At 40.7% G+C, this 18,454-nt stretch overlaps 2 protein-coding genes across 3 annotated transcripts in view; both read left to right on the plus strand.

The window, feature by feature from the left end:
* The first annotated feature begins 4,582 nt into the window (after positions 1-4,582).
* Positions 4,583-5,244, plus strand: LOC109450802 (thyroid transcription factor 1-associated protein 26). The gene is given in 4 exon segments (XM_019738497.2): positions 4,583-4,720; positions 4,723-4,849; positions 4,852-5,080; positions 5,082-5,244. Coding segments are annotated over 4 exon segments (657 nt in total).
* Positions 5,245-8,572: 3,328 nt separating this feature from the next.
* Positions 8,573-18,454, plus strand: part of CAT (catalase) — a 28,677-nt gene continuing 18,795 nt past the window's right edge. The window contains exons 1-3 of one of the 2 annotated variants that reach the window (XM_019738543.2): positions 8,573-9,046; positions 16,919-17,090; positions 18,260-18,370. In XM_019738543.2, coding sequence (XP_019594102.2) covers positions 8,981-9,046; positions 16,919-17,090; positions 18,260-18,370 — 349 coding nt within the window. In that variant the 5' untranslated portion in view covers positions 8,573-8,980. Of the gene's footprint in view, positions 9,047-11,534; positions 11,705-16,918; positions 17,091-18,259; positions 18,371-18,454 lie in introns of those variants that run through there. The other variant, XM_074336199.1, reaches the window with a different exon arrangement.

Genomic DNA, 18,454 nt, shown 5'->3' on the forward strand with positions numbered 1-18,454 from the left:
ACAAGAGGTGCTCAAAGTGGTTACCATCAGCGTCCAGACACTTCAGTGTCCACATGTATACATTTTTTTGGCACCCCCGGTATATATAAGAACGAATAAAATCATATGGTTGCTTTTATGTATAGCCTGATGGTCTAACTGTGTCTATATCTTTTTACTTAACCCCCGCCCCTCACACCATGTATCTTTTTACTTTTTAACTTCTGCCTTTGTGTCTTAAATTGTTTCTACAAAAATAAAATAAATCACTGGGTCCAAGGCAAAACTGTGACATAGGTGAGGTTTGAATTCAGTGACTTCCACTTTTTCCTCAGCTTTCTTTTGCTTGTTCTTTGCTACTATATCATCCCACATACGGCCCAAACTGGGCCCCATTCTGGATCTCAGCCAGCTACAGAACACTTATAATTAAGGTATTACCTGAGAAAATGTTTATATATGACCCTTTCTAGAAATGTATTTACATTTCATGGTAAATTTTGACTTTGATATATTACAAGGGCTGAATGTTACAAAAATAATACAAATAACCCCAGTGGTTTACCCTTTACCAAACTTCAGTACTTATTTACATTTTCCCTTATTTGTTTTATCATTTGCCTGCTCTCTTTATTTGTACGTGTGTATGTATTCTGAACCATTTGAGAGTACGTTGTAGACATCATGCCTCTTTACCACTAATCACTTCAATCTGTATTCCCTTAGAAAAAACATCACCTTATATAACCACAGTACAATGATCAAAACCAGGAAATTTAACATTGATACAATATTATTATTTATGTAAAATTTATAAGATTTTGTTTTAAAAAAGTAGATAGACCTTTGTTTTCAGATTGCATAAAACAATTGCTCTTGACACTTGACATCAGAGGGAAAATTTTTGCTTCGTGTCACAATATCTCAGAATTGAATGTATTTATGTCCACATATCCTGCAGTAGGACTTTCATATAAGTGATGATACAGGTCAACAGATCCTTGTGTCTTGTGGAAATTCAGTCTTATTTTATTTTATTTTTTTAAGATTTTTTTTATTGGGGAAGGGGAACAGGACTTTATTGGGGAACAGTGTGTACTTCCAGGACTTTTCTTCCAAGTCAAGTTGTTGTCCTTTCAGTCTTAGTTGTGGAGGGCGCAGCTCAGCTCTAGGTCCAGTTGCCGTTTTCTAGTTGCAGGGGGCGCAGCCCACCATCCCTTGCGGGAGTCAAACCAGCAACCTTGTGGTTGAGAGGATGCGCTCCAACCAACTGAGCCATCCAGGAGATCAATGGCAGCTCAGCTCAAGGTGCCGTGTTCAATCTTAGTTGCAGGGGGCACTGCCCACCATCCCTTGCGGGACTCGAGGAATCGAACTAGCAACCTTGTGTCTGAGAGCCCACTGGCCCATGTGGGAATCGAACCAGCAGCCTTTGGAGTCAGGAGCATGGAGCTCTAACCACCTGAGCCACCGGGCCGGCCAAAAATCCAGTCTTTTAATAGATGTGTTTCCTAGGAATATTTGTCCTATTATCTTAAAAGTTTGAGGCTCTGGCTGCCCTTTGCTGTCAGATGGAGGACGGAGGAAGATCCTTCTCCCCCTTCATCTTCGCTGCCTCTGCAAACAGGCCCTTCTCTGACACTGTTAGCACCTCCTTTGGATGTCCCACAATCCCATATGTCTCTCTATGTCTGCAATGTTCTTGTATCACAAATCCATAACGACTTCCCATTCTTTCTTTCAAAGACAGTCTGGAATGTCGTTTTCCTGGGGCCTTTATCAATTATGTGGGATTCACAGTTGGTATGCATCAGTGTACTTCTGGAAACCCAGGTCTATAGGTGGACAGGAGCTGGTACAATGCTGTAGTAGTGTACTAAGAATGGGGGACACTCACTCCAGATCTTCCCATACTCATGCCTACTTTGTGGCTGGCAGAACAATGTCGAAGTTGAAGTATGACCTCCAGAGTCTAGTCTGAATCCTGGTCCCATCATTAACTAGCTATGTGACTTTGTGAGGTTGCTTAACCTTTCTATATCTCGGTGTCCTCATATGCAGAGTGAAGATAAGAGTTCATACCTTATAGAGTTGTTATAAGGATTAGATGGGTTAATATTGGGAAACCCCTTTAGAGGAGAGCCTGGGACATCATAGGAGTGATAGAAACGTGTGTTAAATAAATAAATATGTTTGAGAAGATGGTTGTGTGGAACGGAAAGGTTTGGTTTAGGGCCATGGCTGGTCTTTGTTCATCAAAATGTGGCCTCAGAGCCACACTTGCAGTGGCCAGAGGTTGTCTCTTCACTATAGCGTACCCTATAGGGGTGGCTATAGTATAATATCTTAATGCAAAATTTATTTGCTGTATGTCCTCAAAAGCAATAGCAGTCTATGGAAGAGCCACATGGGGCTCAAGAGCAATACTGAGAAATGCTGATCTTTCACCCTTAATCCTCCCAACATCTCTAGGAGGTCAGTCTGGTAGATACCGCTAGTTGACCATCAATATCCATTCTCCCTTTCTTCTTTGATAAATGCCTGAGTTTTGCCAAGCACATGGTCACCCAGCCACTGACTACATTTCCCAGCTTTCCGTACAGTTAGGCATAGCCATATGACTAGATTCTTGTCAAGGGAATGTGAGTAGAAGTGAGGCATGCCATTTTCAGGTTGTGCCCTCAAAAGGAGGAGGCATATGCTCCATTGGCTCCTTTGCTCTTTTGTCCCCCTCCCCACTGGCTGGTATGCATTTGTGATCCTGTGAGCTGGAGCAGCCACTTTGGATTCAAGCGACGAAAGCCTCATGTTGAGGATGGCTGAGCTGCCTAACCAGCCCGGTGCCATCTAGGTCTGAGATTTTTGTGTGAGAAAAATAAGCATTTATCTTGTTTAAGCCATTGTATTTTGGGGGTTCTTTTAGCATCTTAGATTATACGTAATAGAGAAGATATTAATATCTCCATTTTGCAAAAGAGCAATGGAAGCCTACACAGATCAAGTGAATTGTCTGAGGTCACACAGTTTGTAAATGGTCATGGTAGGATTCAAACTCAAGTGCTTTGACCCTGGAGCTGTGAATTTTAACTGTGCATCATGCTGTTTTGCCTCTTAAAGTTCTGCTGACATTTGACGTGGATTTATGGGAAGCAACGGGAGGACAGAGACCTGTCCCAGTCCTCTTAGCCTGTCATTGCTAGCTAGACCAATGGTTCCACTGAACATGTACATTTTATAGCTATTCATTTCTTCATAGATACATAATTCTGTAGTCCTAGTCCATATGGAATGTGTTGATTTATCTATGAGGTTTCTGCATTTTTTGGATTGCCAGAGTTTAAGGATCCATGTCTGGTTTCTGCATACAGATTTAAGCCCAAGGTCAACACAGATGCAATACTCAACAGCTTATATGAGAAAGACAATGGAAATATCTCAAAGACAGCAGCCCTGAGTAATAACTTCAAGCTGGGCATAGCAATCCCAGTAGTTAAATATGAGGGGTTTGCCCAGGCCTTGCAGGATACCGGATGAGGGGAGGGAAAGTGGGTATGCAACAGGAGTCAACACCAGTCCAAGTCAGATACAGAGGCCTGTGTACGTGGACAAATGTGAAACAGGCTGAAATTCAGTTGCAAATGTTCACCTGCTCTCCTGATCCTACTCAAGGCTTCATAGGACCGTGATTAATGAAGTCAGATGTTTAGGGAAAAATGGAAGACATCTCTTCAGGTTTCTGTGGTAAAGGGTGGATCAGGGTCACATCATGCTGATTCCTGGCACTGTATCCAACACCGACACATCCTGCAACACTTCACTTGGCTGTTATGTCCTCAAGGAAGCCTCCCATGCCCTCCTAAGTTCAGGTTAAGTGACCTTCCCAGGTACTACTACAGCAGTTTTAGCTCTTCCTCAGAACACTTTTCACATAGTGGTATCACCTGGTGTTTTGCCTACGAGTGTACCCGTCTCCTTCACTGCTACGTTCCCAGAACCAAGCATGCAGACTGCCTAGGAGCTGGGAGACGTTCTCTAGGTGGAATGAATCCCATGGGATGGTGGTGATGGCTAAATACAACACAAGATCTTGTCCATTCTGAAGAATTTAATAAAATATGCATTTATAGGCATCTAGAATCTAACTACTTGCCTATCTTTAAATATTTACTTCTAGTCCACACTCTCAGTGCTGGTGAGAGTGTAAACTGGCTCGAGTTTTGCAGAAAACAATTAACAATATGTCACAAGGGACTTCAAACATTCATATGATTTGAACCAAAAATTACTTCTAGAAATAGATCCTAAGGAAATAAATACAAAAACAGTATAACGAATATAGGATATTCAGTATATTGTTACTTATAATAGAAAACAAAATGTAATGTCCCAAGTAAAGGAATGTGTTAATAAAGAAAACATCCTTTGATTGCATATTGTACAGTCATGGATGAAGGGAGAGGAAATCACATTTTAGAAGAATATTTAATGACTTGGGGACATTTTCATCCTATAACGTTAAGTGAAGAAAGCAGGATGCAGGATGCAGTGGGTGTGCCATGGTGCCAGTGAGGTCAGCAGCAGGTGGCAGTAAGGGAGTTTTGGGATGGGTGGTGAAGAGGTTTCTCTAGTCAGATTCAGGAATAAGAATGTGAATCAAAGGACATGGCGACTTAACCATACCCATGCATTCGTGGGGAGCGTTCATGAGGGACGAGACTTTGCATTTTGGAGAAAACTGAAGACATTCAACAAAATTACAAGAAACTGTTACGGAAGGTAAAGAAGGTTGAAACCTCACAGGAACCCCAATTCACAGATGGATACCCTGATCATTTGAAACATCTTTAATTAGCTGAAGAGGAAAGACTCAGAAACAAGTTAGAAAAGGTGACCAGCCTTTGTCAGAAAAACAAGTTGATCAGACTTTGCCAGAACAACAACGTAGCATTGACTAGGTTTTGTCTGAAGAACACCCACTGTAGGAAAAGAGTAAACCTCATAACCATTCCAAAGAAAATGTCAATGAAAAAGCACAAGAAGAGTATGAACAGGTACAAGCTAAGTGTACTGCTGAGAAGCAAGAGTTTGGGAGAAAACAAGAGAGAAGCTCAAAGGCTCTACAAAAAGAAGGAAACAGAGGTGTTCAAAATATTGAGCAAAAGGACTAAACAGGGCTAACCAAACTTGAATTTACAAATGAAGTATCTTCAAAAAAAATATAAGAAGAAGTTTAAATCAGGCATTTTGTCCTTAGTCAAGGGTTAAACTGTCTGCTGTCTATTGAGTTCTTTTGTATATGTAATGTACCTCCTAACAATTAACTAAAGTTGTCAACATAACTGGATTGCTAAGTTTTACTAAATATAAAATGTCCAAATATTTTTGCTTTTGTAAACAAAATTTTTCTGTATGTACTCTACATAATTTGATTTGCCTCTTATTTATTTGCCTCTGCAGGAAGGATGGACTGAAGAATGGAAAGAACCTTCTATTTGAGTGACAGGTTCAAGCATGTAATACTTTTGTACCACATAAAATTCAGGTAAAATAAAATATTTTGAAAATTAGAAGAAAAGCAGGGCACAAAATTATATATTCTATATGATTCTCTCTCTCTCTTTCTCTGTCTCTCTCTCTCTCTCTCACACACACACTACATACAAACAAGAAAAAATATTGGTAAGAAAGATATCTATTACCATCTATAGATGATTATTTATTTTATATATTAATCTGTATTTTCCAAGCCTTCATTGGTAAGCACATACTACTTTTAAAATAAAAAGAGTTAAGATATAAATTCCAAATTCTTGATTCTGTATTCCCTTTTTTCCTCAAACACCCAGATCAACAGCGTGGCCCAAGGGGCCTAGTTGAAAAATGGATTTTAATTTTTCCCTCAGGTCAGTTGCAACTATGGCCATTACCAGATTCCAAGGGACATCTGGGCTACCTCCTCCTAATAATTGTTCTTATTAAAGCAGGAAGATGTGGGAAAGCAAAATAGGCAGAGCAGAGGCTATGCGCCATTATCACTTATAATAAAACTGCTGTCATTTTTAAATGCAAATTCTACTTCCTCCTCCTGCCTACTCAGTCAGGCCTAGTCCACTGTGGGGTGAATCACACAGCTGTGGTGGTGTTCACTGCCCTTCCCTCAAAGGCCTTCTGGATTGTAAAACACCTCTTCTCTTTTACATTGTGTTCTTTTTTTCTCCCTACCCCTGCCTTTACCTCAGAGAATACAATTGAAATATGTGGAATATTCTCAGCCCCTGAGAGGGTGAGTGGAATCAGAACAGAAATGATTATCTTGGTTCCTGTTATTGCTCATGTTGCTTTATATATTTGTCATCCAACAAGACATATGTTCATTCTCTCCATTCTTTTCTTCCAAATACTGATGAAAGAAAATTTGTCTATAAAGGTTCCTGGTTGAGTGTCTGAACTTTTCTCTTAAACATTTATTATATGGCCTACTTTGTAAGCTTGGTTTTAGATTTGGTGTTGTCAGGATTAATAACATTATCTTTTACGCCAGTACATTGTTATTTCATTGGGGCCTGAACAATCAGAGAACAGCATTTCCTAAATAACAATTTCATTCAGTACCAACAAAAATACTCATGTGTTTACATTAATAAAAATAAATCTGGGACCAAGATAAAAATCTGGGACCAAAACCAATCATTTGGAATTACTTTTACGGGGTCAAACAGATTTGGTTTAATGTATTTTTAAACTAGGTCTGATTTTTAGAAATGTTTTTACTTAAACTATATGTAAATTAGAGTCATAAAGCCAATGAATAGAATTCTACCTAAGTAGCTATTATAAATTTATTGTCGTTACTTGTAAGCACACACCTTATTTTAAATAACATACAAGATACGACAGGATCTGAACATGTCTTACTTTTCCGTTTCTCTTTCACTGAAAACAATTCCTTAGGAACCAAACCAACATGAAGGGAAACAGAAAAAACAACACAATACAAAACATAGGGCAATATTTATTTAAAGAACAAAGGTTAACATATGACTTCAGGTCTTTTTTATTGACTTTGTTGATATTTATCTTAGTTAATGAAAAAACTAGATTAGTTTGTTTCTTTCAACATTTATTTATTCAACAAACCATGGGCTCTGGCGTTAAATGGACAGGGCTAGAATCCTGGCTCTATCCCTTAATCATTGTGTAACCTTGAACAAGTTATTTAACCTCTCTATGTCTCTGTTTCATAATTTGTAAAATGAGGGTAATATTAGTATCTAACTCATAGGGTTGTTGGAGGGTTAGCTGAGCAAATGCACACAAAAAGCTTAGAACAGTCCCTGGCAGAGTAAGTACTCAGTCAATTTTAGGTGTGCAGCAATACAACAGAGAACAAATCAAAGTTCCTGCTCTCATGGAGTTTATACTCTAGTGGCAGTGTAAATAGGGTAGGTAGGGAAAGACATCACACAAATTACACAGCTAATAGCATCTTTACAATTGTGTTAAGTGAAATGAAGGAAAAATATGGGACGCTAAAGATCAAAGTGTAATGAAGGAAAAATATGGGATGCTAAAGATTAATCTCTGAGCAGCTATTCCCATGAAGTGCAAAGGTTAAAGTTTTATGACTTAGATTCTTGATATCACACTTTTATACAATCAAGAACATCTGAAATTTCCACGATCGTATATCCACCCATTATATGTAGTTGTTTGAAAAAAAAATCAAACTTAAAAGTTGAGAACTTTTAATTTGAAGGTGATGGTATATTTATATACAAAGGTCTTTAAAGATAAACTGAGGACTTGAGGGGGGGAAATCATTTAGTCCATTTGATTTCAATGACAAACTAGTCAATGACTTATTTTACTTTCAACATGGCTCTTTAAAGACACATAATTTTTAAAAATTCTTATTCTTAGAAAGGCATTACAGCATAGTGTTCTGGGGTCCAGGCTTTTAAATCAAAAGACCAAGGATCGAGGCTCTGACATTTAGCTAACTTTTAAACTTTAGGCAACTTCCCCCACCTCTCTTAAGCACCAGGTTCTTAATATTTAAAATGGGGGATAACAAAGTTTTCATCATGAGATTGTTGTGACGATTAAATGATATAGTCTGGCAAACAACTAGCAAAGTCTAGCACATAGTAGACACTGAAAAAAGGGGAGCCTAAAAGGCTGACCTTCCTTGCAATGGATTTTAGACTATTTAGACCATTAAGAACTTGTCAATGTTTCATTTTTCTGTGTTTTTTAAAAAAGGCACATTTTTTTCCTGTACATATAATCCGTGATAAAGAAAAAAATAATGTGCATTTGAGAGTAAGATTACTTGTTAAGCCTTAATTGCAGAATCGTGTTGGCATTTATTCCAAATTCCCATCAATCTTCCAGTTTTAAATAACACTGATATTAGGGTATGTCAAAACCTCATTGTGCACAGAGGAATTCAATCCAGGATTTCTGACTTTTTAAAGAACGGAGAGCAAATTTGTAGAGTGCAAAGCCCCAACCAGTAGGGCCTAACCATTCCCTCAGCAAAACTGGCAGGATATCAGCATCCGCGTTCTCTACCCCAGGCAGCCAGAAAGATGCTGAAAACCGCAGGCGAGAGTCAAATCCTTGTCTGCAGGGCGCGCCCTGGGTTCATTAATCCCCGGGTTTGGAGGTCGGAAGGGCGTGACTCCCCTCTTCATCACTCCGCTCCCCAGCCTCTCCCAGTCCTCCGTTCCCGCGGGGCTGCAGGATCCCCACCTCCTCACCCCTCGGGCTCCTCACCCCTCCACTCCCGCCCTTATTTAGCTTTAATCCCATCCTGCCTGGCGCTCGAGCGGCCAATCAGGAGGTGGTCCTCCCGAAGGGGCGGGGCCAGGGGCGGAGTGATCGGCGGAGTCTGAGGTCGTCTAATACAGCTCCGGGGTTGTAGAAACGTTGTCCTGCTGAGGGTGGAGACGCGTCAGCTTGGGCCGCCAGCAAAGTTCTGCGACGCTAGTCGGACACCATGGCGGAGAACCGGGATCCAGCCAGCGACCAGATGAAGATTTGGAAGGAGCAGCGGGCAGCGCAGGTACACCCTTCGCTCTCGGGAAAATGGGTCCGCGAGTAACGGCCTTGGCTTCCCCAGCGCGGCCAAGTTCCGGGGGCTGTACCATTGATCATGGGCGGGGGATAGGGGTGGGGTGGGGAGCTGTTTTTGGTTCCAGATGGAGTTACATTTTCGGGAAGGAGGGGAGAGGGTTCTGGGGCGGGGGGCAACGGGCCTGAAGGGTTTGTCGCGAGGGTTGGTTGGTGCAGGTTGTCGCGTGAGCTGGGCGCGGTGGTTGGTTGGTTCCGAATTTTGCACTTTTGCCAGCTGGGACAGAGGTCGTAGTTTGAGGGAGGAATGGAGGCGCCGTGGAGAAAGAGGCAGAGAGCTGCAGCTGCAAGAAAGGCAGTGAGGGGGAAAGCGGGAACAGGCTCTTCTTTGACGTTGCTCAAACAGTAACTACAAGCGTTCGTATTTGCGGGGTGCCGTGGGGTTAGGGACCGTGTTTTATCATCTCGATGTCCCTAGCACCGATCATCGTGACTGACAGTACGCACAGCATTAAACGACTAAATAAAATCATTTTTACATCATTATTTCATTTGCACAGAAAAACATGAAGCCTAGCGTTTTAGAGCTAGAAGTGAGATGAGGGATTAATGTGTTTATTCACACCTATTCTTTGCCTGCCTGTGGTAGGCACTGTGCTGGAGGGAGGTGTACAAATTCCAATGAGGCCAGAAGTGTGACATTGAGAAGCTCAAAGTCTAGTCTGGGAGACAAGACATATAAACAGATGATTACCATCCATTGTGGTCAGGGCTCACATAGGGTGTCTCTAAAGGGAGCAACCGACTTTGTCTGACAGGCTTCCCAAAGCAGGTAACATCTGAACAAGAGCTTTAAAGATGAGTAGGATTTCAGCCAAGTGGGGGTACACGAGGCATTCCTGGCCTGTACCCAAGGGTGCAGGAGGTTGGATTAGATAAGAACCCATCTGGTCTGAGTCTTCTTATATCAAATTTAACAAATTGGCCCAAAGAGTCTAAGGGACTTGCCCAATTCTGTGGCAGCTGATTAATAGCAGAGGGAGGACCAGAAGTGTGCTTTTCCTCATCTTTCCTTTTGCTCTTTTTCAAAACCGGGTTAATATAGATGAAATGAGGTATTCATGCTAAGCGCCCATGGATTACTTTCTTTTTGAACCATTGATTTTTGTACTTTTTTATTTAATGCTTCTTTCATGTGGCAAAGATGTTTTAAGATTCATGTTACATGCATCAATAATTTGTTTTTCTTATTGCTGAGTACTTTTCCATTGTATAAATATACCACCATTTGTTTATCCTTTGCTATTTCCAGTGTTTGGATATATTATGAATAAAGCTGCCATAAAAAGTCTTACACGAGTCTTTTTGTGTACATACACTTTCATTTCTCTTAGGAAATACCTAGGAGTAGAATTGCCGGGTTATAGGGTCTGTGACTGTTTTATGATAAACTGCTCAGCCTTTTTCCAAAGTGGTTATACCATTTTACGCTTCCATCGTCAGTGTATGAGTTAACTTGCTCCACATCCTGTCAGATTTTGGTGTGGTCAGTCTTTTGATTTTAGCTATTCTGGTGGTTGTGAAGTGGTAGCTCATGGAGGTTTTCATTTTCATTGCTCTCACGATCAGTGGTGCTGAGTGTTATGTGCTGCTTGACAATTAGTATATGTTCCTTGGAAGTATCTGTTCAAAACTTTTGTTCTTTAAAAAACTGGATTGTCTTTTTATTATTGATTCATACCCCATATTTTAAGTTAAATCATGTGTGGGCTAAGTGTTATAATAATAGATGCTAAAATAAATAATGATATAAACATATTAGAAATTTGTTTCTCTTACTTGATGAGCCTGTTTTGAGGTTTAAAGGGGAAGTGAATACTCTGCTGCTCAGTTACTGAGGTCTCCAGGCTGAAGGACGCTGTTCCTATGTTAACACATGGCTTTTAAGGTTGCCCTGGGCGTCATTGTCCAGCCACAGAAGATTATGAGCATGGAGGAGTGTGTGTGGGAGGTTTAGGAGCCAGGCTGGAAGTGGGTCACTTCTCACATTCCATTGGCTAGAACTCTGTCACATGGTCGCACCTAACTGTGAGGGAGGCTGGGAAATGTAGTTTACTTCTGTGTCTAGGTAGATGACATTACTACATTATCGAAATCATACATTCCATGTTTGTTGAAAATCTATCTAGCCATTGTCTTGTGGTGTGAATGGCAAACAGATATAATCTCTTTTTAAAGGTTACTTCCTTTTTACTTTCTGACATTAAAATATTCTTTCAGTTAGAAAATTATGACAGTAATGGATGGTATGTTTTTTTTTAAAATCTCTTGCTTGGGAAATGCTTTTATATAAGTGGGCAGCTATGCATCAATATCCTCCCTCTCACTCCCCAAATTGTTTTTACTTTTACTGGACTGTGAGAGCTTTAAGTTTTGGAACTAGTATTGGAGGTCACTGTGTTGTCTCCTCCTTCCTCAAGACCCAGATGCAGAATGCCAAGAGGGCGTATGATCCTTTGGAACCAGAGTGTCAGCTAATGTGAAAGCAATTTATTGGGCGTCTCCTTTTGTGGACAGATTTTGTTGCTGACGAGTGAACCGGTACCTTTTAAATTTTAATAAGTGAGCATTGCATCAAATGTGTTCATAGGTATGACTTGGATCTTCTCAAAGATCTTTATTTCTCTTTTTCTCAAAATACGTTGAGGGGAGGGAGGTGGGTTCTCCAAGTAGTCACTTTGGATGGAACTTAAATGGGAACTTCGTTGCTCACTGCCTAGAATGCCATGGGCTCTTCCTTGGGCATACTTAGGCTTAATTGGTGACCTCAGATCCCTCAAAAATTGGAGAATTTGAATATTTCAAGCCTTACCTTTTAGAACAGTTCCCTTTTTACCTGGGAGAGAGGTTGGGTCTTAGTGCATCCTTTCCTGTCAGTGAATCATAAGACAGAGTCTGTGAGGGTCTATGTATTTTTTAAGGTAACTTGATGATAACCACATTGATGTAACACTACCAACATTTGGAATAGAGAAGGGGTGACTGATAACTCCCTGTGCACATGTGCTTTCCTTTGAACTACTCAGGAATGGAATTGCTGGGCCATAGTGTGTGTGGGGGGGAGGCATGCCTATTAAGTAGTGGAATAAAAATTTTAAGCTTTCATTTCTATTCGCCAATATCTAGACCACGCCATATTTTTTCTCCAGGCAAGAAAAAAAGGCTGATTGCAAAATATAAAAAAAGCAAATATTTGTTTTTGTTTATTTTCTCTTCATTTTTGTTCTTTATTTTCTTTCTGAGTATTGTGACTACTGTAGTTTCTATTGCAAAGAGCAAAGAAATTTTTTACATTTGTGGATCAATTATCCTTCATTTTTTGAGTGAGTGTTTGTCCTCCCTCTTATTCTGTACTTTTTCTTCCATTTTTTTTTAAATTAAAGTTTATTGGGATGACAATTGTTAGTAAAGTTACATATGTTTCAGGTGTACAATTCTGTAATAACATCATCTATATATCATATTGTGTGCTCACCACCCAGAGTCAGTTCTTCTTCCATCACCACATATTTGATCCCTTTTACCCTCATCTACCACCTCCCTCCCTGGGTAAACACTAAACTATTGTCTGTGTCTATGAGTTTTTGTTTCTTCATTTGTTTGTCTTGTTCCTTTGTTGTTTTTAGTTTTATATCCCACATATCAGTGAAATCATGGTTCTCGACTGTTTCTGTCTGACTTATTTCGCTTAGCATTATAATCTCAAGATCCAACCATGTTGTCACAAATGGCACTATTTCATTTTTTCTTATGGCAGAATAATATTCCATTGTGTCTATATATACCACTTCTTTATCTAGTCATCTATCGAAGGACACTTTGGTTGTTTCCATGTCTTGACCACCATAGATAAAGCTGCAATGCTATGAGTATTGTTGTTTTGAGGTTTGAGTGTGTCTAATAAATAAGACCTCGCACACACATCCCATTTCCAAGCTGAGAGAGAATAAAGGAGTCAACGTGATGGATGGGTGGAGATCAAAATTTACCTTTATTGCTGGTAGAGGCTTGATTGGACAATGTAGCTTAGCAGTTTTAGCCAAGAGGGCTTGGTGAAATTGCACCCAAATTGAATTTATGCTCTGCCTTTAGGCAGCTCTGGATATTACCAGCCCCACCCCTCCCCCCAGGGTTGGGGCTGCAGGAAGAATGCGTGCTGCCTGTGGCCTGGCCTGCTGGCTTCTAAAGAGGGAAGTGTGGAGCCCCTGTGCAGGCCTGGATCTTTTTCGCAAACTGTTGCGTCAGGGAAATCTCCCCACTTGCCAGGATCTGGGCAGAGGGCTGGAGCACTGCTACCCTGCTAACCACCCGCACCCTCCCCACCAACACCCCCACCCCCCCAAAAAAAATTGAAAGCCAGGCTAGTCTTTGGTTTTCTGTACATGGATGTGTTCACTGTGGGTACTTGATGAGTCTTTGTTGAATAAATGTAGAGTGTTAGGCAGTAATTTGCTAGATAATATCAGGTATGTTGTGTATTGATCTCTGAGAATGTGAAGCTATCATTTGACTCCTTTGGGATTCAAAGCTAAGGGTTGGTTGTAATACCCTTTTTCAACTTAAAAACAGAATATGATGTTTAGTAAGTTCTTGCGACTTCTGTGAGCAGAGGGCACTAATCAGTGGAAACTATAAACTACCGTGTTTCCCTGAAAATAAGATCTAGCCGGACCATCAGCTCTAATGCGTCTTTTGGAGCAAAAATTAATGTATGACCCGGTCTTATACTACATTATGTTAGATAAGACCCGGTCTTATAGTAAAATAAGTCCAAGTCTTATATTAATTTTTGCTCCTACAGATGCATTAGAGCTGATGGTCCGGCTAGGTCTTATTTTTGGGGAAACACGGTGTTTCACCAGAGGAAGCCAACCTTCTACTCCTCCCAGGAAAATTTATATATTCATGCCTTGGCTTGAGTGAAAAAATGAAAAAGAGCAAAGCCAAAATGGAATTTAACTTTGAGTCCTTACTTGTAGTCATGGTGCTAGTTTTTAGCCAAACCAGAGTACTTTGCCAATTTCCGCAGCAGTTTTCATAAAATTTTGTCTAAACGTGTTTGATCAAAATTTGAAGTTATAAGTTCAAATAGTTCCCTTTTATTTTTTGGAGGGGAGATGTGGGGAGAGGGATAGACTGTTGCTGCTTTCTCCTATCGAAATAATCTTTCTTGGCCATTTCATATTGGTCCAAAGTGTAATTTATCACCTGTTGAATCCACAAGCATTTTGTTGTACACTTGTTGATAACTGAGCATCGTGTCAGGTGTCAGGGATAGAGATGTAAAAGAAGAGACTGTCTCGAGAGGAAAAACTGAGGTAAATAGGCGATTATGATATTTTATTTTATGGGGCACCAAAAGAAAGAAGACAGCGAGCGCCCTGTGGGCTAGTCTAATTCAAATTCCTACATTGGGTGGGAGGGAGGGCCCATGGTGGCAAAATTCCAGCATTCCCACTCTAGGATTCGTGATTCGGTGTCTTCAGGGGAGTCCGTCTCATTCTTTAGCTCTTCCCTTATTCATTCATCCAACTGCTCTGCATCTGCCTTCTTGGGCAAGTTTTTATTTTTGACCTTATCACCATGACCTGGTCTTGAGGGGAATGTGGTCTCATCTCTTCTTAGCAGCAGCCTTTTCCCTGTTTTAGGGATGAAAGGATGTAAATGACACTGTGATCTACTAACCTTTTCCCTTTTACTGTGTTTCTTGGTATCCTTTCTCAGAGTCTTCTCATTTTTGGAATGTCCCCTTTATTTTTTTTCGGTTTCCTTTATTGCCTTGTTTAGATGATGAAAAGACTCTTATTTCAATTGCGGATCACCCAAAAGCCTTCGGTCAGCAGTTCTAAATCCTGGCTTCACTTTGGAATCACCTGGGGAGATGAGAAAAAATCCCACGCTCAGGCCTCACCCAAACTAATTACATAAAATAAATCTCTAGGAGGGTGAATCAGTCATCACTATGCTTTAAAAAGCTCCCCAGATGATTCCAGTGAGAGCCAAGGTTGAAAAAATCAAGGTTTTAGGTTTACACTGAAGGTGAGGTTACGCAGTTACACGCTTCCTTTTTCTGATCCATGTTCTGCTTTAAATCTTCAATGGAAGGACAGTGTCACATGTATTAGCACATGTATATCTCCCAAAGAGAGTGGCGTGATTGGGTGGTAACTGCTGACTGGACCTTTAAACTTGTGTATAGTTTGGAAGTGTTTGCTGCTGGAGGGGAATAGGGTAGGGTGAGAAAATGTGGACAGATTCCTATATGTCTGTCATGGTTTCTGGAAAGTAAGACCCAGAATGCTTTGCTTCTGCTGTCAGGTAACTTGCTCACAGCCCAGTGAAGTGGTAGCATATAGGTGCCTCGTATGTGGCTTGCATTTTGCGTACGTTTAGCTCTTTTAAGCCACATACTAACTCTGGGAGGTACTTATTTTTTGTCCATTCTGCAGATAAAAAATTGAGACTCAGAAACAATGAGTAACTTGCTAGTAGCTTCACATCTGGTAGTTGGCAGAGCTGGAGTTGGACCCCGGCTCTGTGATGCCAACATTCGTGATTTCTCCATGTTGACCTCTTCCCATTCCATTGCGAATAGAATTCTAGTGAGTAAGGGGGGTTTATTAGTGTGTGTGAGTCTTGTTCATTAATTTTGCAAGTTCCAAAATCTCTCTTATTTAGTACATTTTCTCAAAGAGCTCATGGTACTTTTACAGTGTTTTTTTAGGTGATTTCTCCCTCCCCCAAATATCCCCTTCTAGAGAAGAAGCAGGTATTGACTTTATTTTAATATTCAGGACAGATGTGCATGGAGAGTGAAAGTTATATACTCCACTCCAGGTTCGTGGAAATTCTGAGCATAGTGCTTTTCTGGGTATGTGAAGCTGGTACCACTGACTTTTGTCACTAGACCTTTTTGAGTTGTTCTCCCAGGATGGAGGTACTTTAGTTTTGCTTTCCCCACACATCTCCCTGATTTCCCAGTGACCAGGGGAGGATATTGCAGAGGCACTTGTCTGTGGTCAAAAGTAGAGTTGATGACCATCGAACAAGATGAAGCTAAGAACTGCCCAGGATCTTGTGGGGCTTAAAAAAAAACACTGCTCCTGTCCTAGAGAAGGGACAGCTGCGAGGCTTCTGATGTAACTGAAATTGGAGAATTGAGTGGATTAAAACGAATTCTTTATCACAGTAAAATAACCTATCCCATTTCAGACATTTGACATCTTTAGAAAATTAATACCATAAAAGTCATTGACTTTTTTTTTAATTGAAAAGAGATGTTGCAAAAAGCAGGTATACACTGCTTGAGAGAAATGAATGCACTGTACAGGATGACCCACTTTAATATCTACAGCAGTAGTAAAGATTTGGGAGTTCTGATTAAGCATTAACGAGCGTATCTTCTCCAGAGATCATCTTCTCACTATGAGTTTGGACACTGAGTGTGAAGCACATATGATCCCTTTTTGGGGATCTCTATCTGGGGGGGTGTCCTATGTGGAGCCTGGTGGCTCCATCTAGAGCAGGAACCAAGCAGGTTGGCGGGTTATTGATTCCTCTGTCTGTTCTTCGGAGCAGATTTCTTAGCAGATGGGTGTTGAGATTTCTGAAGGACTTCTGAGACCTGGCTATCAATTTCAGGCAATGGTATATCTTGTATTTCAGTACTTTGGACACAGGAAATTTAGAAAGACTTTGGCAGAAGGTATAAAAATTGTAAAACCATGCACCTATGACAATGTAAATTAATGGGTTTTTTGGGTTACTGACTCTCCTGCCCTTTTTTCCTTTCATGTTCACTCAGCAACCTGATGTCCTTACCACTGGGTCCGGTAATCCAATCGGAGACAAACTTAATATTATGACAGTCGGGCCTCGTGGGCCCCTTCTCGTTCAGGATGTGGTTTTCACTGATGAAATGGCGCACTTTGATCGGGAGAGAATTCCTGAGAGAGTCGTGCATGCTAAAGGAGCAGGTGAGAGCTGCGTCTGCTTGTTGTAAACGAATTGTTTCATAACCCCTGGGTTAAAAATTATTTCTCAGAAGGTTGGAGCTCCTTTAATAGGAGTGCCAAGTCTCCCTTCCTGGGAGGAAGGGAAAGATGTCCATTGCAAGAGGAATTAGTAATTAAGTGATGCTTATTTCCCTGGACTGAACAGTATATATAAAATTCTTTATTTTACTAAAAATAAAAGTAATCTTCCTTTTCTTCCATTCTGCAGTTTATTGAAGAAATAAAAATGTGGATATACAGACACAGACATACTGTAACTGTAACTAGATTTTGATGGTGCACTAACTGAATAAATACTGGGATGAACTGGGCAAAATTGAGTTACTTGTGTTAGGGTGGTGGGTTTGTGGTGATTTTTCCTTCTTGTCCAAAACGTCTGTAAAATTTTCCCCTTGCTTTTATTATAGAGACAAAAGATGGAGTTGGTGTTTCAGAGAAAAGCTAAAAACTCAGGAAAAATAAAACCCAATAGAAAAGAAGAAAAAGTTTTTCTATTAGCTGCTTATGTGGACTCCTAATTAGGACTTCCTGATTTCTTTGTTTCCGCTTCTTCTGTTTTCTCCAGCTTTTTTTGCATGACTTTTCCATGATGACTTTGATATTTTGTTCAGTTTGTTGTTTGGCTCCGTGGTGTCCTTCCTAAGTATTCAATCTATTTCTTTCGTTCTCTGTGATTTCTTTTCTCCTCCCTGGTCCTACCTGTACTTTAGGGTCCTCTCTGGCCCTGTGTCATTGGGTCATCCTTGACCGTGATTAATTACTTCCAGGCCCACTCCTCTCCTTCTCTTGGCTCCAGCTGCAAAGCCCTGAGTTAGCACTGAATGATAATAGAGCTTTGCATTTTACTCTCTTTTTTTTTTTTAAGGAGGGTGCAGCAGACAGTGGCCCATGGGGTGGGGATCGAATGGGGAACCTGGTGTTATCAGTGCTACGCTCTAACCAACTGAGCTAACTGGCCACCCCCTACTTTCCTCATTTTGTGTTTGGACATCTCCCCTTCTCCTGTCATATTGGAAGCTCCCAGAAGGCTCGTGCTAACCATTAGTTTCTCTTGTCACCCAGATCCCTATGGAGGGTCTGATAGACTGAGTGATGATGTCATGATGAGGATTTCTGTGTTTTCTCCTTAGGGGCTTTTGGCTACTTTGAGGTCACGCACAACATTACCAAATACACCAAGGCAAGGGTGTTTGAGCACATTGGAAAGAGGACTCCCATTGCAGTTCGCTTCTCCACTGTTGGTGAGTCTGTCCGATTGCATGCCTGGTATTGCTTAACTCAACACTGTACCACATTTGGGGGCACTTATAACTTAATTTCAAGAA

This window comes from Rhinolophus sinicus, linkage group LG06, assembly GCF_036562045.2.
Source record: "Rhinolophus sinicus isolate RSC01 linkage group LG06, ASM3656204v1, whole genome shotgun sequence".
NCBI classification, from domain to species: domain Eukaryota; kingdom Metazoa; phylum Chordata; class Mammalia; order Chiroptera; family Rhinolophidae; genus Rhinolophus; species Rhinolophus sinicus.